A 24,177-nucleotide genomic window follows, 5' to 3' on the forward strand; every position below is an offset into this window, starting at 1 on the left:
TGTGTCATGACTGACCGAGGTACCATTTGCTAGCTATCTGACATCATTTTAATGAAAATAATGTAAGCTGAAGTATCTACCGACTGAAAGTATACTGGTAGTCAGCACTTATCTTTTTCCAGGAAATGAATTGCTGTTCATCATCATTTTCATATAGCTCTGACACCCACAGTAAGATACCCATCTGAAGTGTGACCTAATGTTTTGCATACTTTTTGTGGGTTTCTTTTTTGGTAACATGGGATTAAAATACACACTGCAGCCATACACAAGATGTCCACAGAGATTTTCCCACCTCTATGTGCTGCCAGTGATCCCGACTTACCTCACTAGCAGAGCTCAGCAAAAGAAAATGGGGAAGAAAAAAAAAATTCCTCTCCATCGAACTGCACAAAATATGTTTCAAATATGTATTCTACACTGTTAATGAGTACTAATACAAACCAGTTTTCTTATTATAGTTATTATATTTTAAATAATAAAAAAAAAAACTCTCAATCCTACCAGAAGGCTGGTTTTATGTACCAAAAGCCAGAATGTATAGCAGCCATGAGGATTTTCTAGATTAATATATACTCCAAATGTAAGGACAGAGTTTCAAATGTGAGACACAACCCTATTATATGCTCTAGAAATGCCCGTTTTCTCACTGAAATGATAAATCTCTTTTATACTCATAAGTTGCTCAAAAGCTCCTGGTTACATAGTTGCACTTGACTATAGAGAGTTCCTTTGTAGAAAGGAAACGATTACAAATTACATCTGGTGTGATCCAGGTGGGTTCCCTTTGAGTCATGTTTTTCCTCATATGGTCTAAGGGACTTTTTTCATCGTCACCATTGTCTCTGGCTTGCTCATTACACAAACATGCATTTAAATAATAAATGTTATTTTATTTTGAATTTTTATATTCTTGTAAAGCCGCTTTGTGACAATGAGTATTGTTAAAAGTGCTACACAAAAAAATGGATTTATTTGGTATTCTGAAGTGAATGTTAATGTTATTTCTCTGAATGTCTAAGTGCTTGGAACCATATTAAATTTTCTATTTTATTTTTATGTACACAGTGCTTTTAATGACCGACATTTTCACATTGCAGCTCTATAGAAACTGGGATATCCAACTGTAATTGTTTATAGGATTTTTCTACTTCTTTGCTAAAACTGATTTTTGCAGAGCAAACTGCAGGTGCTGATTGACTATAGTGAAGTGTTTTAGCTTATATCTCAAAAACTGTAAAAAGACTCATTTTATGGTAGATTGTTATTCATGTTTACATTAGTTGGAGTCAATTCATCAAACAAAAATGAACAAAAGTTTTGCATTAATATTACCAACTATACATTGTACAATACACCAAAAAGTCTTGGTTGCGGTATTCACTGGAAAAAAAAATTAAAGCCATGTTCTTTGTGACATAGGCACAGTTAAAATAGACTGAGGTACCACCATGGCTCAGCTCAAAATATAAATATGAACCTTTCAATCCATTCCAAAGACAGTCCAGCCAGAGGTTCCCCACAGCCACAGAACATGAAGGGAATGCTGAACAACAGTTTAACAGATGAACAGTACATACAATTTACTGGGATTTGAGTCTGCATAATAGGCCAATCATACATATTAAAGTCTATGATAATGCCACCATAAAACTAACACAAAACTGGAAAAAAAAAATCCACAATTTCTTATAAGCAGCAAGAAAAATGTATAAAGTGTGGGGGGCAGACACAATAAAAGAATTTCATGATCTCAGGTGAATGGGACCTGGTCAATCTTCTGAGCATGAAGAAGAATCAGAATTTTTAGGTGCCATAATCACATCATCCAAAATAGCCTCCCTATCAGAGCTATCGTATCCAATCGGTGACAAAGCATCTCCTTTGTCCAGGTCAAGAGAACCAGTCTCCATCTTGGCATCATATGTAGAAGTCAGGAGGTGGTGAGAAGTTGTAAGGGCACTACCGTCCAGATCTTCATCGTCCATAATGTAAGCTCCATCAGAAACCAGTGTCTCGTTTTCACCTTCCTCCAGATGAGGATCTATTTGGTCTGAAGGGTTGGTGAGGTAATTGTGGCTCTGTCTGGAGACAGAGGTATGCAGAGTCAGCAGTCGATGGAAGAAATGCTCCGGCAGGAAGCCCTGGAATAGCGATACAGTATAACTGTTAGCATCAGCATGCCAAAATGTCCTAGTCATACTGGCCCTTATATGAATAAGGGCTGTGTTTGGTGAAGACTTTGTGTGAACAAATCTTCTCGTCATTAATATTTTTACCAAAAATTGAAAAACACTTGAATTGCAGTTAAATATACAATCAATATCAGTTATCATAGTTCTAGCAAGTATCTAAAACAAATAATGAACCTATAAAATTAAACTGATAATCATTATTGCACACATGGAAAATGTAGATGATGCAGTATGCCTGTAAACATTTAGATTCTAAATGTGAATCAAAGAGGTGAATCTTTATTAACTTATTAGTCCTTCAGTTCAACAGTTGATCCGGGGACAAACCAAACACCTGAACAACTTAAAAGATCCCTGGATGTCACGGCACATTTTTCACCACTATTTGCATCCGTTCTCTCCACTACTTATCCTGCTGGGTCCCAGGGAACCTGGAGCCTATCCACATGGCAGAGTACACCCTGGACAGTGCAAAGTCTCACACACACATTCACACACTGCAGACAATTTAGAGATGCCAATCAGCCTACAATGCTAGTCTTTGGACTGGGGGAAGAAACTGGAGCAGCCGGGAGGCAGGGTTTTTTTTTTCAGTCTTTGATTAATTTAAACTGAAATAAAGATTTGTTTCATTGTGCTCATTAAATGCTGTCCAAGATTTATTTTGTAATTGAACAGAGTTGCCTTTTCAGTTTAAACTTTCTTTAATCAAATTTATGCTGTATTTTCCTTTTGGTTAGCAGTTTTGTACATTACCCACAATGCTGCTCAAATGGGCCATGGCTTTTGACGTACATACAGCTGTATGACTGCATAATTATATGAGTAAAGCACAGGAAAACTGAAAGTGTGTGAAAACTTGGTAGAGCTTACCGAGCAAAAAAAATCCTTGATTTAAAGATTTTTTAAATACACTGAATAGTTGAAGGAAAAAAAAAAACAAAAAAAACAAGATTATAATCAATTTGCAACCAAAAACTAGTATTAAATGGCTGCTGATCTGAGGATCCGAGTCATTTAATTGGAATTTATATGATGGCAAATGTCATTTCTAGCTGTGGCTACAGCAGATATATTAAATGTCACCTAATGGAATGTTCACAAATATTGCAAAGCTATAAGGAGATCCTGGTTAATTTATGGGTCTTATAAATTTCTATATAAGGGAAAAGCATTTAGTATTATTAGCTGCTCCAAAAATGCAAGAAAAAAACCCTAACTCTATCCTGTTACTAAAAAATAAATTCCCCACAAATTCTAAAATCTAAAGCTAGCAAACCAGGGCACAGCAGATTTAATGTTTTGACAGATTTATTTTGTCTGAAGAACTGTCAAGTTCAGGCCTGTCAATATGAAAATAAGCCCTGGTCCAGAACCTGAAAAAAAAAACATGGGTAAAAAAAAAAAAGTCTTCATTACTGCCAAGAAAAAAATTAAACAAATAAACATCTTATCTGTCTGAACTAGAACACAAAATACTCCACAAATAAAAATATGTACACTATAGCCTACATGCTGAAAGAAAGTAACACATGGTGCTGCACAATACAATCCACGCTGCACTTATTATTGAATGACAAAATGTCTTATTCCACCTTCTGTACAGTTAACTAAAATTAAATTCATCTCACTCATATGCAGCCAGACCTGCTCAATAGAGCATCATGTTGATGCATTACTTGATCATATCTATTAGGCTATAGGCAGTTATGATGGCAGATCTTAGAGAGAATCTCAGGAATGAGTTAGCTAGCTTTTTTCCCAATGTGCATCAAGCAACAATAAGAAAGCAGTGCGGCAAATAATCACTCATCAATGTGGGGTGCAGAAAAAAACCCAAGGCTCTATGCATACACAAAGCATAGAGCCTTGGGGTGTATGGGCTACAACACCTCAAGGTTTGATGGGATGTAGTTCAGAAATGCTTTTCTGCTCACTGTGATTGTAGGTTGTTTAATTGGGTTACTTTAGACTTCAGCTTAAACTAATTTGGTCATTCTCCTCTGATCTCTCTCAACAACAAGATTTTGCAGTCTTGCAGACCTTTTGCAAACAGGATGCTTGGTTTATTTTCGCACCTTTCTGCATACACTCTAGATACTGCTGTGTGTGAAACACTCAATTCTTTGTTTATGAAATGTTTAGAACAGACCAACAACCATGAGTCACAAAGATTACACTTCTCCCCCATTCAGGTGTTTAATATGAGATAATAATATTTAGCTCTTGAACTGTATCTGCCTGATTTTGTGCATTGTGATGCTGCCACATGATTGTTTGGTTGAATAATAATTCAAATAATTATTAAATAATTTTTTTATTGTCAAAAACTTTACTGTCCACACTGACAGAATTTCTGAAAATATCTCTGAACACAGGGAAATTAATTTCATGCTTGAAACAAACCCCACCCCTCCCACAAACTGTTTACCCCTCTGCTATTTTTACCAGGAGGCTCTGCAGGATCTGCTAACTGAAAACCAGAAACTAACAGTTTCTGCCCACAGGTTTTCAAACTGCTGAATACAGTGTTGCCCTCTTTACACACAGGGTAACACACCCATCCACCACTTTGTCGTCACTTTGTTCATTTACTGCACTCAGTACAGCACTACTCTGTCACTTTAAACATTATTCATCTCAGGTCGTCATTCATCTCTCTTTTACACATTTCTGAACTGACAAATGTTACTAAATTCATCATTCTAGTTGCAGCTTTGGACCTTGTGTTAATGCATTTTTTTTTATTGTATTAATGTCTGACCCCCACTGATTCAGATATTCTGATTATGAGATATCTATCTATTTCAATTGTGTAAGCCAAACAAGGCCAAGCTTTGCTCCGAGTTACTGATTCTGTGAACTGGTTTTTAAATGAAAGTGTGACACTTAGTGGCAAGTGGCAGTATTTTCTGCGAATACTACTACTACAACTAAAAGTGATCAGTGGATACCCAATATGAGTTCAAAGACTCATTTATTAAAAACTGTACCATAAGCCTAAAAAGTTATCCAAACCTACACATGCTGTCTAATGTGCTCCTTATGCCTGCCATAGAGTCAGGTACATACATATTTGGACACTGATCAATTCATTTCAGCCGTCAAGCACAGTTTATTGGAACTGAAACAACATCATGTATATAAGTGATTGTTCAGATTTAACCTGAGGGCATTTACATCCAAATCAGGTGAACAATGTAGAAATTACAGCATTTTATTTCTTTGTCAAATACACAGTCATTTCACAACCTAATATTAATATGCAAAAAGTGTATGGGACTAACCGAGTTGCGAACAGTGTCTGCCCATTCTGGTGCTACTGCATGATCAGGATTCTCTTCAAGATACTCCTTAAGGTCCTGCAGTGCAGGTCCATACACCCCACCAAACTGAACCTAAGAACCACAAATAGACTCAATATTTTATAAATCTCTTTGTTGCATATATTGATTCCCAAATTAATTTTGCCAACAGGAAAAAAATTATACTAAAAAAATGAGTTATTTCTTGGTTAAAAAGAATATTTCCCCTCACCTTCTTGCCAGTCTTCATGTCTATAACCTTAACTCTTTCACTGCCAGTTGGTGCTAGTTCCTTTTCAGTTCTCTTCTTTCTCCTTTTCCTTTTGGTCCTGTTCACCAGCAGCTGTGATGCATCAAGAAAGTGATTATCAGAATAAATGTTTATGTCTGTAAGATGGTGGTGGTGATGGTGCTAATAACATCAAACTGGACAAAGCAGAAATTGTGCTGTTTCTGGAAAACTTAACATTTGAGCCAGCAGATCTGAAATGAGTTTGAAAGCCACTTTATTATTTTCCTACTATTAGATCTGGCTACTGTGGTCAACTGGCCACTGACTGCAAAGGGGTTTTCTGAATTTTAACTGAATTTTTTGTGATTGTTTTTTCTGCCTGATTCAGCAATATTTACTATAAAACATTAATGCTATCAAAGTCCAAATAAGAATTACACATATGCTTATACCAGCTCACAAGCTGTTTATGTTGCTGGTGAGATGCCACTGTCAGTCATTACAACTCTGCAGGTTTTGTAAGCTAGCATGAGAACAAGAGAATGTGTTGCAAAAATTATTTATTCATTAAACTGCAGTTAGGGAAAGGTGAATATCATTGGTAGATACCTATTTTATGACATCTATAGTCATTTATTTTGTTGCAAGGGGCTTGTGATAATTTGAGGCTGAACTTTAATTGGGAGAATTCTAACAAAGGATGATGTCAATATAATCTTTATAAATCTAATGATAAACCTTAAACATGCTTAAATAGTGATTGAACAGTGGCAGGTTCTTCTCACACCTCTAGCATGTCACCCTCAACTTCATATTCAGGATTTTCTTTGAGCCAGTTGGGCAGGTCCCTCTTACGAGGGGCAAAGAGTACTCCCTCCGTATCTGATGACTAAGAAGAAAAAAGAAAAAAAAAAAAAAGACAACTGGAAAAATGGCTCTGCATCAAGGCATGTGCCAAGTGTGATATATATTTTTTTTTTTAAATGGTGAGAATTTCTGAGAAATGTTCTACTCTCAGAGAGCCCCCATTATGGTACCTCTTGATCTCTGCGCCTTCGCCGTCCACTTGTCTCTCTTGCTGACCCATTAGGTATTAAAGCCTGCTTGGAGAAGGTTAATTTCAGTCCTTCCTCCTAAAGGCAGAATTAAAATGGATACTTTAGAAAAATGGATATTTTAGAATAATATGCATTGTAAATATAACATTCAAATTTTCAACAGCATTCTGAAGTTAGTCTCTTCCTCACTTTCAAGAGTTTAACAGTAAACTCAGTTTCTTCTCCATTCTGCTCAGAAAGGGTACTGTTCCCTTTGCGAGATATACGGGTGTAGCTTAGGTCATCTCCAAGGCCCTGCTCATCATAAGCCAGTGTAAGTTGAGGATCTGAGGTATACCGTCGTCCAGATGGCCAGTGCCCCGTCAGAACCAGAGTACAAAGGTTATCTATTCGGTTTATTAATATGCGATCCTAAAAAGCAAAAAAGGTCAGTAAGCCACACATCTTCACCAAGCATGTTCAGCCAATGAAATCAATTGACTATTAATCTATTAAATGTTCAACCATAAATGCATTTATTGTTCCATGTACCGTGCATTCAAAATGTATTCAACCTCTTACCACTCTCATTTTGTTAAATCAGTCTTACTCTAAACCTATGTTAAAGGAGTTTTCTCTCTCATCATTATGCAAAGTATTCTAAAATACTGTAGTAAAATACTGATGTATTAATAGGTTTTCACAAAGATTTGTAGATCAATCAAGCATAGATAGTGTACAGGTTTAAAACAGCCAAGGCCAACATTTTACATATACCCAGGCTAAAGATATTCAATCTTAACTCCACACATTTTCTCCATACATTTCTATTGGCAAGTCAATTAGGACATTAATTGTGCTCACATTAGAAGTAACTATAAAGCAATCGATTACAAACAAATTTATCAATCTGAATTTACTAATTATATTTAGTCTGGAAAATTCCAAGTAATTGTTTTTAAAAGCATCCTACCGGCCATTTGTCACAATCAGGAGTGTACCTGTGGCTATATTTAGAGCCAGTGTGTTTTTGCACTAGTTGTGCTGTGCCTAGCAATTCTTAAATTTTACGCTTCGAATTTTCGGAATTCGAATCGAATTTTTGAGTCATTTGACCTCGGTGTACAAAAATATTTTCGGTGTATGACGCCGGTTCTTGTTTCATACAGCATTGCAAAAAATATCAACATTTCGAACAAAATTCGAACGAATGTTAATGTGAACTGTATTTTCAATACAAATTTTCAGTTTTCAAAAATATTTTTCTGTGTTCGACCCGACCTGAAAAGAACTATTGTGACCGCACACCAGGGCTGATACTAGGATTTTCATTTAAGGGGGGCTCAGACCCCAATGAGGGTATAATAGTAAAAAATAAAAAAATAAAATAAAATAAAGGTTTGACTAACAGGGTAGGATGGTAAACTTATTGCAGCATACAGTGGTATTGCATAGATGTGTATAACATCTGAGTACTGAACAAGCCAAATACGAGTCTTCCTGATCACTCTCACACACACACACACACACACACACACACACACACACACACACACACGTCCTCTGATCCTCGCTCTGCGATGCCGCGGTCTGCGGATTGAAGAACGCGCTGAAAGATGGGGAGGAGCCGAAGTCTGCCTGAGTTGTTATATGGCATTTAAAGGGGACTGAGGCGATCACCAATTTGTGTAGTTTATGGAGAATCGCAGAATTTTTAGTGGGGCTGAGTAAAAATTTTAAAGCCCCCCTAAAAATGGCCTAGCGATGCCCATGCTGCACACGCTTTCCATGCGGCGTACCCTGGCGTAGATAATAGAGATAAAGCAGTTTACACGGGTCATCTGTTCTGAAAGCATCATCTGAGTGCTTGCGTTATAACCCCACGCTATCTTTTTCAATGACAAGTCACTGAAACAAAATTAGATCATAAAAGGGAAAAGAAATGAGCATGGATTCTCTCTCTGGACTGGATTTTTCACCTCTGCCCTTTCACCTTTCACCCATAGCCATTTTTTTGTTCAGATGTTTGCCGACAAAACCCACCATTTATTACCTGGCTAATTCCATCCCTGAAACATGGTTGCTGTAGGAATGTTTTTCTGCAGTAGAGACTGATCGAAGGATAGAATCGAGGAGCAATATAATTATGGAAAACCTGCTCATGATGCCAGAGTTTGGCAAAGTTTTGTGGCACAGCCCTAAAACTCCGGCCAAGATAATCCAGGAATTGTTTCAGGACAGGTCTGGCAATGTCTTTGCATGGCCAAGCCTGAAATGGGACTTTGGCAATGAAGCCAATTTAACACCTGTAAATAGCAGTAGAAGCAAAACTCTCCATCCATTCCAACAAAACTTGAGACAAAGCTATGAATTACCAAATCTCCATGGTAAAGTTTAAATTCAAGTTTCTATACATTTGTTCCAAGTTGTTACTGTTGCCTCTGATATGAGTATAAGTATGGAGTAAAGGACTGAATACTTGATTTTTAAAATGTTTACAAAAGGTTGTGAAAACCAGTGTGCTTTTTTAATTAGTGCTAAAGAAAGAAAGCAAGCAAGCAAAAAAGAAATACCTTAGGCCAGTCAACTCTAAGTGTGTCACTGAACCTTTCTGGTGGAGCACCATCCTGAGACGGAGTGAAGGAATGGGTGCTGTTCTCTTCATCTACATCACAGATCTTCAGTGGTTCTGCAGAAAGACTCCAAGATTCAGGCAAATATATGACCATCAAAGACCATCACACACAAAACACACACATACAGCAGCATTTTACCTTGCTCATCTCTCTCGGCATCACTGTCTCCACTGACATCTGAACTAGGGGACCGATGGGAAGAGGTAGATGATTCTGAATCAGAATCGGAGTCAGAGTCTGAAGGCCCTCCATCAGTCTCCCCTTGTTTCCTTCCACCTTCTCTGGGCCCCCTGCCTCTGATTTTATTCCAGGACCAGCCTACTTGTGCTCTTCTTTTGCCTTCAGAGTGAGGAGAGTATGGTATGGCTGGAAGGGATGACGAGCAAATGGTTTCCAAAAGGTGGTTTTTATCACCAATTTTTACTTCTCTAACATTGTCTTCCTGTTGTGGTGGGCTGTGTGTGAGGGTTTGTGCAGCAAGGCATGCTTGCTGTTTCTGGACATAATCATGATGAGACTGGATAAAGGACAACTGTGAGTCTGAGAATATGAAATGCTCTGTGCGGCTTACACCACAGCTGGCAGCACCTAGAAGCAGTTCATGATCATGCTGTGGGGTACTCCACCAAACAGGCAGGTCAGAGCTGGGTGGTGCCAGAGCAAGGTGCTCCTTTAAGGAGGGATGAGGAAGGACAAGCTCACGTAGGCGAGACAAGAGGCTGATTCGGTAGAGTGCTCGTGAGGCACGCTCTTCAGTAATGGGTGCTAGGGAGTGGGACAAGTCCGGAGTTTCTGGCACAAGAAGCGGGTAAAACAAAAAGGCAAGACCATTTATTGTGTGGGGAGGGTAAAATGGCAAAACTATTGTACTGTGACATGACATTTTCACAAATTGCACTGTGTAAGATTTATTTCTCATATATCTCATTCTTTACAATTTCATTTCTTTAAAACTTGTCTTTTAAAACAAACTCTATAACTACAATTGTATTCTAAACATATACAAACAAAAAACACAAATCAAAAATTTAAAAAACAGATACCATACCCTCTCCTCTGGCAGCCTGCAAGTGACAGACCCTGCGACACATAGCCACAAAGCTATGGAAGTATCGGTTAAGGCTCTCATCGGTTTTCTTGTCTAGTCTTGCGAATGTGCGGAAGCGTGTCCAGTCCAGTCTGGGGTCCCTACTCTCATGGAGTTCCACCTCAGTCTTTATGCGTTCCACGCCAAATGTGGACACCACCCGATAAAAGTCGCACTCTTCTCTACGAGTCCACCTGAAACAGATTTAGTAATTTGACAGATGCTCTCTCAGTGTATAAAAAAAAAAATATATATACATCTTATGATGGTTAGAGGCAAAGAGCTCACACAAGACCTTCGTAATAAGATTGTTGTACTACATAATAATGGCACTGGTTCCTGATGAATTTCGCAACTCCTAAATGTAATCACCACTGGGGCCATTATCCGCAAGCAGAAGGAACATCACTCGACCAAGAAACGCCAGCACACAGGAGCTCCTTGCAAGATATCTTATCACTTAAAGTGCTCCAGAAAGACTTGGAGGCAGCAGGTACAACTGTTACAGAGAAAACAATGAACATTCACCCCAGAAGGCTGATGCCCTGACCAGGAATCTTGTGAAGAGGTCCTGTGCATGGCTGGTCGATAATGGAGTGATGTTCCCCCATGTGGACAATGGTGCTTATAAGAACACTGTAGGAGGTACAAAATCTGCCGGTAACCAGTGCCGTTCTTATGTAGTGGAACAATCTTGTTGTGAAGGTCTTGGCTCTTTGCCTCAACCCATCATGAGTTGATTTTATACTTGCATTCAGAGGTGGATAAGCCTTTTTCTAACTTTTACGAACCCAGCTGTTTTTAATTTGCACCAGTAGAAGGTAGAACTTCTTACTGCATTCAGCTGCTGCGATGCAATGCCTTGCATTTCTGTACTGTTTTTTCTAATGTGTGTTTTTAGTTGTCATTACAATTTATAATGTATGTAATAATATGATTTCTTTATCTGTGTAGATTTCTTGAGTTAATACCAATGTTTGTATAAAATAATTCTGATGTGATGAAATGTTTTTCCACCATTGCCATATTTGTTTGTGTGTGTGTGTGTGTGTGTGTGTGTGTGTGTGTATACCTTTGCTGTCGTTCTTGTCGTGCAAGTTCTTTGAGTTTAGTGGCTTGTTCACAGCGCCGGCGACGTCGATCTCCTTTTTCTGCTGCCTCCATCTTGAGTTGTTCTCGTCTGTAGCTGCGCTGGTATGCTGTGATTAGCCGCCGTAGTCGAGCTGTGAGGGAGGAACTTGTTGGCCAATAACAGCTTCCCATAGATCCTGAGGATTGTGCCTCAACTGGCACAGCCGTGGAATATGTGGAGTGATCCTCCACAAAGAACTCATCCATGTTTCTGGGGTCAGTCTAGGATGGGGAAAAAAAAAAAAAACAACCAAAAAAAAAACGAAATATTGCAGAAATGATGTTAGTAAAATATATTATACACACACACACACATACATACATATATAATATATATATATATATATATATATATATATATATATATATATATATATATATATATATATATTATATTATATTATATTATATTATATTATATTATATTATATTATATTATATTATATTATATATATATATATATATATATATATATATATATACACACACATACACACACATACACACACACACACACACACATACACTACTCACAAAAAGTTAAGAGTATTTGGCTTTTGGGTGAAATTTATGGAGAATTGGATCCGGTAAAAAGTTCACGCTACAATGATATAATATCATGAAAGTAGGGCATTTAAGTAGAAGCATGCAGTGGTGATTTCCTCATCTCAAACAATTTATTGAAACAAAAGCCAACAACAGTGGGGGGTATACCACAACAAAAAATGTCAGTGTCTCAATAATTTGTCATGTGCCCTTGACCATCAATTACAGCTTGACAATGACGTCTCATGCTGTTCACGAGTCGATTTATTGTCTGCTGAGGCATGGCATTCCACTCTTCTTGAAGGGCGGCCCTCAGGTCACTGAGGTTCTGGGGTGCAGGGTTACGAGCCTCTACATGGCGACTCAGCTGATCCCACAGTTTTTCTATGGGATTCAGGTCTGAAGAAAGTGCAGGCCACTCCACTTGAGGTACCCCAGCCTCCAGCAGCCGTTCCCTAATGATGCGACCTCGATGAGCTGGAGCATTGTCGTCCATGAAGGTGAAATTAGGCCTGTGTTGTTCATGCAGGGGCACAATGACTGGATTAATGATGTGAATGGTACAGTGACAAGCCAATATTACCTGAAAAACAAGATGTAGGGCAGTTCTGTATTGAGTAGACACACCTGACTGTAACACCACCACAACAGTGGCTGATGCATAGCGCTCTCCTTCGTTGGCGGCCATCATTTCTGCTCACCGTGAATCGACTTTCATCAGAGAACAGCACTGAGGCCCACTGGTCCCTCGTCCAGCATAAATGCTCCCTGGCCCGACGCCTGTGCCTGGTGGTGTGGTCAGGTACCCTTGCAGGTCGTCTAGCACGCAGACCACGCTGATATAAATGGTTTTGAATGGACTGATGTGACACTTGGGTGCCTCTCACCTCCCTTAAATGTGCCTGGAGTTGAGTGGCATTCATCATCTGGTTCCGCAGGGCACTGTTCACAATGAAGCGGTCATCAACGTGGAATGTGGCCAAAGGACGTCTACTTTTCTGCCTTTCTGTGACTCTTCCAGTCTCTCTGTATCTCTGTCGCAACCTGCTGATGACACTCTGTGACACTCTAAGCTCAGTGGCCACTTCCCTCTGAGAACATCCTGTTTGAAGCCTCACAATGGTGAGGTACTGTTGATCAATTGTTAGGTGTGGTCTTGGTCTCATGATGTCAAAATGTGAACAGCATGATGAAGAGGACTGTTTAAATACCAATTCTAATTGAACCAGAAAATTTATTGGTGGATTCATGGATCAAACACCAGTTGTGAATTTTGCCGTTAAGCACCTTGTTAGAGAACAGCAAGTTATGCAAAAAGTACTGAAACACTGAACAGTTGGACATGTGCATTCAAAAGTGTAGAGAAGGTCAAATTAAGTTCACCTGTAAAGGTTATAGTGCATTTTAGGTGCATCCTGAAATTTCACCCGAAAGCCGAATATCCTTAACTTTTTGTGAGTAGTGTATATATATACACAAGTATATTTCAGTCTTTAATAGCATGTATAAAAATCCCCTACTGGTACAACCAAAAAAAAAGTCTCTAAAGTCCTATGGACACTGAAAAGGAAAGAGTCATACAGAAGGAATGCAGGGACCTTACCTCTTCATACATTTCTTTGCTGTGCCTTATTAAAGGCTTGAACTCCGGATCCTCTGAAAACTTGTCATAGGCACCTCTATAAAACCAAGCAGTGAAATGAGATAAAATGTTGTAGATGTATCTGAATATCTGATATCAGAGAGGAAAACAAAAAAGTGGGAAAATGCAGGTTACCCATCTCTTAAATCTGGATCTGTCGAGTGCTGTTCTGCCTTTATGTCCTGGTCATCAGGGCGACCGCATCTCTCCAGGAAACACAAACAGGGATCAGCACGCATTGTAGTGTACATCTCATATCCTAACAAAAAAGATGGAAGAAAGATTATATTATCGGACAGACTTGAAGAAATAATTCCCATGCTCCAATACGCCCTCAATAAGGACTTTTAGGAACACATTTAAAAAACAAAAGAAATTGCTCACCATGTTTGAACACTCCAATAAGCAAACAACGATCAGCCTCTGCATCCCACCAGCCTGATGGAACATCCTGCTGTTCCATCTCAGGCAGCCAAATGTCAATATCCCTACATAAAACATCATGTCAGTATATGTGTGTAAACCCTCTGAATAAATGCTTGAAACAAAAATACTGCTGTCTCTGACCTGCTGTCAGCACCGTCGAGTATAGAATTCACATGTTCGCCAATAACTTCCTGTTTCAGGTAGTACAGCATACGAACGCGCAACAATACCCTGAGAACAAGCATTATTATTAATAAGTGAGTTTGCAAGGTTAAAGGTCATCTTGAAAAGGATCAACATTAAACAAAAAGACTAGATACTTGTTACACTGGTGCTTGAGGTGCTTCCGATAACTGTCATCCAGCAAAAGGGTATCTGGATTATATTTCCGGATCCAATCTGCCTTTTGCACATCAAAAGAGCTCTGAGCCTTGACTCTTTTCCCTTTTCTTCCACGAGGCACAGGAATGGACAGACCTGTGAGAGATCAAATTGGCACCCTCTTAAATATTTTAGAAAGAAAAAGCACATTCTGATTTCCTGTTTTTCAGTTAATCTGAGGGACTCTTAAAAGTGCCCATCAACGACTTTCTCTTTCACTTGTGAACAAGTAAGAGGTGATTAAACAATTTAGGGTCAGGGCTGCCAATCAGGAAGTTGGGCCCTGAATCCTCAACTGTAACATGAAGACATTTACGTGAAAATTCCTGCATGGAACACCTAAAACAAAATTTTAAGAAGTTCATTTTTACCAATAAACTGCAGTTTTCTACATTTCTGTTTAAATATGCATAGTAAACAACATGTGTTCATATCAGAGGTCCTCACCTTGATCTGTCCTATACTTGACCTTTCTGTGTACATGACTTACAGGATGCAGATGTCTACACTACTTCCCTTCTCTCAGCACATGTACTTTCCATGTCTAGTTTCATATCTATTCTTAGTGAAGTGCAAATTATACATCAGATTTATAAAGTTAACATTTTCTATTACTATATACAGACTTATTTTTCTAGATTACGTCTGGACCACAGCTATTTTCACTATATAAGCTATATGTTTATGTATATGTATATATATATATATATATATATATACACATATACCTTTACAGACAATAAACGAAGAAAGAAGTACATTTGCATCTCTGTGTGCTGTGTCTTTCTTCCTGCCAGCTAGCATGGATACCACAGAGGAAAAGAAGGTCTTTAATGACTGGAAATACATTTAGAACATGAAACATGAAACTCACACACAGCACCAGGTGTGAGCTAGTCCTGTGGTTGCATGACTACATGATCATTTGAATTTCAGGCAAGATTTATGGGATTTAACCTTTTTTTTTTTTATCTGTAAGGGTTTATAGAGTTAAAGATACGGTGTATTATTAATTGTTACTTATAATCTCACAGTATTTCATCCTGACTGTGCATAAGATGTGAAGAGCCACAGTTAAATTTGATAGAAACCTATGACTGAGAGACTTGCAGCACTGAGTCTTGGTCTTGGTCTCTCTCTTCCATGTTACACATTTTCCCAACACAAGTTCCCAATTTTGAATCATGTTTAAACTATATAGTTTTTTTTTCTGTTATCAATCATTTTCAGCTATCATTTACATCTGCAGTATTTTCACTTTCCCCTTCTGCTGTATGTAATTTTTTTCAAAGATTGCTTTTGTTTTTTGTCTAAATACAGAGGCTATTCATGTCAGATCTTTCTAAAATAATATTATTAAGACTTTATTTAATGCATGTCAAACACACATTCCTGGAAGATTCAGCATGGTCAAAGTGTTGAGGGGAGGATATTCATTCTTCCTCTATGGTTAGTAATAGCTTTTGTCTGTGTTAAGTGTATATTAGATGTATACTAGCCCTCTGTCAAAAACTACCTCTGGCCTTTCTGCTTCATCAGCATGTGCAGGAGACAACCATATTTTTATATGCTTTTGTAATCCTCTAGGTTGGATTATTGTAATGCCTTACTTTCTAAATGCTTAATAAACAAGCTTCAGTTAGTCCAGAATGCAACACAGTACCTGAGTGAACTTTTGGTCTTTTATGATCTGCCATGCCTACAATCAATCAAAAAGTGCAGACTATTTGTTTGTACATTGAATAATGAATGCTACAGCAGGAGGCAGAGCTTTCTTTTACAAAGCCCTGCAGTTATGGAGCAGCCTTCCATTTGGTGTTCAAGTCTCAGTACAGCACCTATTGTCCTAAAGCATTAATGGTGTGTCCCTTTATCCATTTCTCAGGATACAAGCTATGTATGCATCAAGACTCTTCTCTGTTCTGGCACCTAGGTGGTGGAATGAACAGTCACAGGCTGTCTTCAAAATACAGTTCCTAACTCTTCCTGAAATGCTTTTACCTGATTTACTAAAGTGGGCCTAAATAACTGATAATTAAATAAGTACATTTATTAATTAATAAGTAAGAACTTTGCACTATTAAGCATTCATAAAAGACAAATGCAATTTACCACTGTGTCCCTAAAAAACACAAGGAAATGCAAAATTGTTGCAAACTTCTTCTGACCTGTGCCTGGATAGGTTTGGGGATGTCCCACTTATTACTTTTAATTTAACTTATTGACTGGTTGAAGCTTTTGGAAATAAATCATCTTGTTTTTCATCTCATACCAGAGTGGTTGAGAAGTGTGTTTGGTTCCTGGCCATTCTCTGGTGGAGTGATGAGCTCCCATATGAAGCTTTTGATGTTTTCATCTCCACGGTAATGCAGCAGACAGAAGACTAGGATGACCCTGCAGATGGTCTCTACATCCTTTTCTCCAAGACGACGCTTACACCTAGCATGGGACAGGATATCATGCCAACGTCCCCAGCTGGACACAAAAGGGAAAAAAGGCTGAACATTCCAAATGGAAAAAGTGGGGAAAAACCCCAGAAATAAATCCGTACAAAGACAAAAACAACTAATATAATAACTAAAACCCTACAACCACAGACCATCTGATAACACAGCAACATACGTTAGAATATTCCAGGTTAAACGTTTGTGGCTATGTACACACACACAATGGCATATGAATTTAGATATAGTCAGAAGATTTCAAGAGGGTACCATTAACTGTCTTTAAAAGTAATACGTTGTATTGGAGGTTTACCAGGGGACTACAGAAAATAACTGTGTGGTTGTTTGCAATGCCAATGAAACAGCCTGTTTCTCTAAAAGCAGTTCTTGGCTATGTGTATTTATACTGGTTGACTATTGCGAACATGTTTACATTAGGTTTCAATAAATTTAATTTGGTTTTTGAAAGCTATTGTACATAATACTTGACAGCTATTGTACATAATACTTGACATCTAATATTAGATGTTCTGGAGGATCAAAAGCTATACCATGACAAACAGCCCTAAAATCGCTATTACATGCTATAGCACTTTAGACACATTAGACTGCTTTTTGTAACAACAAAAAACTGTTGGGTACCCATAAATCAGCAGGTGTTTCTCCACTCTGAAGCAGTCAGTGCGGCCATAGCCACCACCCGAGTGACGTTCAGCGCGGCGTGAGGCTCGGGCCTGCCGAGAATTTTGTGGTGGATACTCATCATCACTGTCCAAGTCTGAAAGCTCACCACTTTCCCCACGAAGAGAAGAGTACTGTCGTGTCTGCTTTCTTACACGTGGAGTATCAATCACAAGGGTATTCTATAAACAATGTGTCAAATATAAAGGAACAAAAGAATAGAATGTAAGTAAGAGAATAAGGCATAGATAATGGTTAGATGGTATATTACAGATAGCACATTGACCATAACACCCATATATGCTTGCTGAATATTCTATTTCAAAGACATGGCATTAATAGGGAGTTGGCCCTCTGCTTGCTGCTATAACCTGCCTCCACTAGATTTGGAAGGTTGTGTGTGGATTTGAGTTAATTAAACTACAACAGCATTAATGAGACTGGGCACTGAAGTTGGGCAAGGGGACCTGGCACGCAGTTAATGCTCCAATACATCTCTAAGGTGATCAGTGAGATAATGGTAAGGACTACGTGCAGGCCACACCAGTTCTTTCAAACAAACCCTTGCTCTTGTAGTTGCCTTATGGACCCCACTTTGTGCTCTAGAGCATTGTCATGCCAGAACAGATTTAGGCTAGACCCCATATGAAGTGAAGGAGAACCCTTAATGCTAGAGGGTAAAGTTCATTCATCTGCCTCCAACTTTGTGGAAAAAGTTGAGGACAGCCCTCATATATTTGGCATGGTCAGGCATTCACCTACTTTTGGCTAAATAATAATTTTTATTTATTTATTTTTGCGCTGAAGTCATTTGGGTTTGAGATCAAAAAATATATTCCTCAAAAAGTGGATTGTGATAACTTCACCTCTCCCCTGTACAGACTGATGGTCACTGATAGACTGTTTCAGGGTTATTCTTATCAACAAATACAGTTTTCATTGTTAAACACAGGATGCAAACCAAGAATTCAGAGCAATCAAGTGTTTAAATAAATCAATCTAAAAGGGCACAGCTGGGCAACAGGAAACACACGTTCCAACATTCTGACCACGTAAAAAAAAGTTTGGGTTCAATTAAAAGGTGCAGGTTGTTGAAAGGCAAGGAAGAGGAAAAGAAAGTTGAAACTCCAATCTATAAGTTCTTACTATGGCTAAGAGGTTAAAAAAAGCCACATAGCCACCTATTCTAATTCCCTTTGAATTTGAAATTTAGCAATCAACAAATTCATACCTTCCTATTTATGGTATCCAAGTCGATGTCTGCTTTCTGAGCCCACTTCTGCCAAAATTCTGGGTCATCCAGAGCAATGTCAGTCCGATTTTCTGATGCCACAAAGCTGGCCTTAGAAAAGGTGGATCCCTTGCCCTCACTCTCAATGGTAATAGTGGTGGCTCTCCTCTGAAGGATCTGGTCAATGTCTTCTTCACAGAAACGGCTGCCCTCATCATTCTCATCCATAATTGCAGCATAAGCTCCCTTTCTTAGCAAATCTTCAATTTCCTTCTTGGTGAACTGGTGAACCTTTGAATGAATCCAGTCATTGTTTTAATGCATGTTTTGGTGTGACGTATGTAAAACATAGAACATATACAATACATAAAGAAATACAATACTTACCCCATTGACATTATTGTCTTTATTGCTACTCATGCTTTGAAGCACAGCCCTATCCAGTCCCAACTTCAAACTAGCTTTGTCCAACATCTCCCGCTCATAGGAGTTTCTGGTGATGAGACGATATACCTTTACTGCCTTGGACTGGCCAATACGATGGCAACGTGCCTGAGCCTGGGAAGAGAACCACCAGATATGGATAGATTTGTAGAGCTCTTGAACATTTATGAAGTAGTAAACAATTCTAGTCTTCCAAATAAATCTACACTGAATCTGAAAACATTAATAGAAAAGAGACAGAAATAAAGTTGTAAGGTAGTTGCAATGATATTCAGAACACAGTGCAGGCTTTTAGGGGTTCAGCAGAAATGAAAAATCACCTCCTCTGACAATATTAAATCCAATATTGCTATTGTGTGAACTGAACAAAAAACACAGTCATTGATTCAAAGCACACTGGTGCTTTTCCACACAACCTTGCTGAATTATGCAGGTTTGAAATGCATACTGGAGAATCCAACGTGAATATACTGGAATATAAGAAAATTACAGACTGCTTCAACCCAGATTCCACTTCACAGTACTGCACTTAACAAAGGGTATATGTGACCATGATTGCCATTAAGTAACGCCCCATCATTTGGGTTAAAACACCTGTAACAATACCAAGCCAAGGTGCACGTGACCGTGATTACCACTGAAAGTCATCCGGCTAGACGATAGCATCACCCGACCATATAGGTGATCCTCAGTTCTTACACTCAGTTTCTGCTTTCTCTTTGGCCCTGATGAACCCAAAGCACTTTGTGTATTTTGTCACTGCTACGCTGCAATAAACTTGTTCAACATTTAGATCTTTGACACCCTCATCGTTTTATTTTTCTTACACTGGCTAGTCACCCAGTTTCCAAAAAAGCATGGAAAGTTAAGAAAAACAGATTTTTGTTCTGTTAAGCTGTTTTTTTATTTAGGGAACCCCCTTGTTTAAAAAAAAATGTAGAAAAGAAAAAGTTAAGGGCAGAATAGAACTTGAGTTATTGAGCATAAGCAGAAGGAGTTATTAATTATTTCTAATGGAACTGAATCAACCCGATGCACTGTGGTGACAGTTGTTTCTAAAGTAACTGAAACTTGTGTAGTTGTTATAATTCTGGCAAGATGGTAAAGTAAGTGAATCAGCCCGACGCAGTGTGGTGGCCAAATTATAACTAGATGGTTACTAAAGTAAGTGAAACTTGTGATAATGTAATGTATAGAGCTCGACATACCACTGCTCTGTAAAGTTTAAAACAATAACCCGAGGTAGTGTGGTTGTCAGACGTACTGTGACAGTGTTTTAAACTAAAGCCTGAAGTACTGTGGCTAAGTCAACTGTTTCAAAATATAACACAAAACCCGAGGTAGTGTGCTTTTGTCCGATGTACTGTGAGTGTTACTGTAGTTGGACTTGAGGTCTGACGGAGTGTGGCTGTATGTGAAACAGTGAGAATTTTAAGTTTAACCCTTAGGAGTCGGCGGGAACACTTTCATTTTTTTCCGGTAACCGTGAAAAGAACTTAAAATGCTCCGTCATTTTTGATCATACACATAAGTGTAGTACATCATCTGAATCTGTAAAGGGTCTATTTTATATATGTACACTCACAATATCCACAAAACATTGTGCTTTTGTAAAATAAAGAAAATATTCAGGTTGCGCTTTCAGCCGTCTCGGTCTCTGCGAAAATATTTTTGAAATGCCTCATTAAAATGAACTGAAACTCCGCGAATACTGCACACACAGACATGAGAAATATATCTATAGAAAGCTTGAAGGGTCTACTCTTAAATGATGCAAGTCACATCGAAAACAAACATTCTCAATTTATGTAATCCGTGTGAAACAATATGAATGTGAATCAATATTTCTGAGAATCTGATAATGAGCTGAGGTGGGGCACGCCCACACGCTATTCACAGGGAAAACAGTCTGGGTAATCTACATACAAGGCCACGCCCCCGGACACCAGCTTGCTGTTTTACCCTGCATGTATTTTTGTGGACAGGTTTTTTAATATATATATATATATATATATATATATATATATATATATATATATATATATATATATATATATATATATATATAAAATCAGACTTTAGCTTTAGCAGACTGAAAATCACAAAAATATCAGGACATGTCAGAACTTCTTCAGGGCTCCAAAACACCTGCAGACTCCTAAGGGTTAAACGCCCAATTTATTGTGGTTGTTTTATTCATTTTGCGTCCAAACTACTGGAGCTGTGAATAAACAGACTAACTGGTATCTTAAAGTAACTAGATCCCATGTAGTCACTGAAGTTGTGCACAGCTACTGAATTAATCAAATTAATTCAATAAGATTGTGAAAAAGGAAGAGCTGATTGTTAAGTACATCACTAAGCATGGTTCTCAGGGAATGTTTGATGGAACAGAGAATATTGTATATAGGACTGGGCTATTACTAATTTCAAAAGTTAACCCAAAATACCTAAGAACAAAAAAGGAAAAAATGCCAATGCACTTCAAGCAGGTTTTGCCTCATAAAAAGGAGGCAAAACGAGGAAGACTGTAGATGCGTTAAAGGATGAAAATGAGCAACTTCAATCTAGACTCGATGACGTGCTAATTTCTCAAATAAATTTCAGGTGTATAAAGGTCAGGATGCAGAATGAGATTGCTCTTCGTAGAACCAACAACAGCATGCTTAGATCATCTGTGGAAACATTGTCCAGTGACTGGTGTTTGCATGAGACTCTGTCTGGAGCCTTAAATCAGAAAGTGAAACCTGGCTGAACTGAGCCATCCTGAACAGCGCGCTACATCTAACGGGATTCCAGCTGTTCAGAGCAGATCACCTCACAGAGTCGTCGGGAAAAATGAGAATAATTCTGTGCATAAATATAGTAAAAAAAAAGTGGGAGCAGTGCAAAATCTCACCTGAAGGTCATTCTGTGGGTTCCAGTCAGAGTCGAATATGACACAAGTGTCAGCTGCAGTCAGATTAATACCCAATCCTCCAGCACGGGTACACAGCAAAAAGACAAACCGGTCAGAGTCTGACTTACTGAAGCGATCAATGGCTGCCTGACGAAGGTTTCCTCTTACTCGACCATCAATGCGTTCGTAGAGATATCTGGTAAAAATAAGTAAATAGATGTGATGAACATCCTGTTAGCAATCCAATTAAATTAATCTTACTCAAAATAATGTTGCTTTCAGAAGGTCAAGCTATATTTAAAGTAGACTTTAACTTATGAGGTAACTACTGTATATGGCCAAATGTTAAAAGGCACCTGACCATCACACTCGTATGAGGTTTATCCCTGAACTGTTGCCACAAAATCGGAAAGCACAGAATTGTATAGGATGTCTTTGTATGTTGTAGTATCACTGAAACTAATGGGACCTAATGTAATGTCCTAATGTAATGCTCCTGTGGCTAAATCCCCAAAACCACATTCTAAAACTTAGTGGAAAACATTCCCAAAAGTGTGTGAGTTCCTATATTCAATTCAATTTCAATTCAATTTCTTTTGTATAGCGCCTTTTACAATGAACATTGTCTCAAAGCAGCTTTACAAAAGAAGAAAACAGAGAAAGGGGAGGGGGAAATGAAAAATAATAATAAAAAAATAAAAAATAACTAATTAACTAGAAATAAGAATAAATTATTAAATTCTATAATTAGACTATTATCTATATGAGCAAAAGGGGACTAAATCTGTAATGCATTGTTCAAAAAGAGTGTTATCAGGTCAGTTGTCCTTTTGACCACAGAATGTATTATTGCTAAGGTTATATAAAAAAGGTACATTGTCAGAGGATACAAACATTTGAAACAACTACAATATGCCTTGCTCAAACCATTTAAGATAAGAATCAGATTTTGTAAAATATTATTGTGTAACATTTGTTGAAATTATTGTTAGTAAATATACTATATATTTTATAGTGAAACTGAAAAAAAACAGGTATGAAATAAAGGTTGTAACAAATGCACAATCCTTGCAAAATGGACAGATCAGCTGTTTCCGTTTGCTTTATAAGCTTCACTTTCTGAACCCTCTAGCGCTTTCTGGTCAGATAATTAGCTTTCACATAAACAACAATCAACAATATGAAACATAATCTGCCTCAGTTAACTATTTTATATCTTGAATGTTTTTCTCTCCACCAAGACTTCTAGTCATTTTATATAACTGTGTAACTTTTTATATTTGTTAAAACAAAACCATACAGTAAATTAGACCTTTAATATAACACTTTTTTTCACACTGGTTCAAAACAAAAGGGTTTTTAAATATTTTCTTCTACCTCTTGTGGAGAAGATAATCTTCTAGAATGTCCAGACAGCGCACCATCTGGGAGAAGATAAGTACTTTGTGTCCACCAGCCTTGAGACGAGGCAGCAACTTATCTAGAAGGACCAGTTTCCCTGCTGAGCGCACCAAGGCCTGAAGGTGGAAGTCCGGAGCTGACGCATCGTACACCTCTCGAAGTTCAGCCACTATTTTCTCCTCAGCACCTGAACAGATTCACACATGCAGTAAAAAAGTTAAATGCTAGGTATGTATTTGCAGTACCCTGAAAAGAAGAAAGTTAGGGATTACCCACATCAAATGCGGTGTGTTTGATCAAGCAAACTACTTCAGCTGATCAAAGACATATGCACATGCATCCATTTCACCAAGCTACACTTGATCAAAACTTCTAATACATTAAGTCACGATGCACATAGTCTATAAGTGCAAAAGTTGGCACATTTAAAGATTAGGTGCATGAACAACTCATAATAAG

At 38.1% G+C, this 24,177-nt stretch overlaps 1 protein-coding gene across 2 annotated transcripts in view; it reads right to left on the reverse strand.

Annotated features, from left to right (window-relative positions):
* Positions 1–1,232: 1,232 nt before the first annotated feature.
* chd8 (chromodomain helicase DNA binding protein 8) overlaps positions 1,233–24,177 on the reverse strand; it is a 57,541-nt gene continuing 34,596 nt past the window's right edge. Inside the window, exons 19-39 of one of the 2 annotated variants that reach the window (XM_058394024.1) lie at positions 23,695–23,905; positions 22,318–22,513; positions 19,362–19,532; positions 18,975–19,265; positions 17,705–17,925; positions 16,891–17,093; positions 14,558–14,714; positions 14,379–14,468; positions 14,196–14,299; positions 13,947–14,070; positions 13,773–13,848; positions 11,565–11,845; positions 10,454–10,686; positions 9,544–10,197; positions 9,343–9,458; positions 6,980–7,201; positions 6,770–6,865; positions 6,520–6,621; positions 5,733–5,843; positions 5,483–5,593; positions 1,233–2,144 (exon numbers count right to left, since the gene is read on the reverse strand). In XM_058394024.1, the coding sequence (XP_058250007.1) occupies positions 1,773–2,144; positions 5,483–5,593; positions 5,733–5,843; positions 6,520–6,621; positions 6,770–6,865; positions 6,980–7,201; positions 9,343–9,458; positions 9,544–10,197; positions 10,454–10,686; positions 11,565–11,845; positions 13,773–13,848; positions 13,947–14,070; positions 14,196–14,299; positions 14,379–14,468; positions 14,558–14,714; positions 16,891–17,093; positions 17,705–17,925; positions 18,975–19,265; positions 19,362–19,532; positions 22,318–22,513; positions 23,695–23,905 (4,142 nt within the window). In that variant the 3' untranslated portion in view covers positions 1,233–1,772. The remainder of the gene's footprint in view (positions 2,145–5,482; positions 5,594–5,732; positions 5,844–6,519; positions 6,622–6,769; positions 6,866–6,979; positions 7,202–9,342; positions 9,459–9,543; positions 10,198–10,453; positions 10,687–11,564; positions 11,846–13,772; positions 13,849–13,946; positions 14,071–14,195; positions 14,300–14,378; positions 14,469–14,557; positions 14,715–16,890; positions 17,094–17,704; positions 17,926–18,974; positions 19,266–19,361; positions 19,533–22,317; positions 22,514–23,694; positions 23,906–24,177) is intronic. The other variant, XM_058394025.1, reaches the window with a different exon arrangement.

This window comes from Hemibagrus wyckioides, linkage group LG07, assembly GCF_019097595.1.
Source record: "Hemibagrus wyckioides isolate EC202008001 linkage group LG07, SWU_Hwy_1.0, whole genome shotgun sequence".
NCBI lineage: Eukaryota > Metazoa > Chordata > Actinopteri > Siluriformes > Bagridae > Hemibagrus > Hemibagrus wyckioides.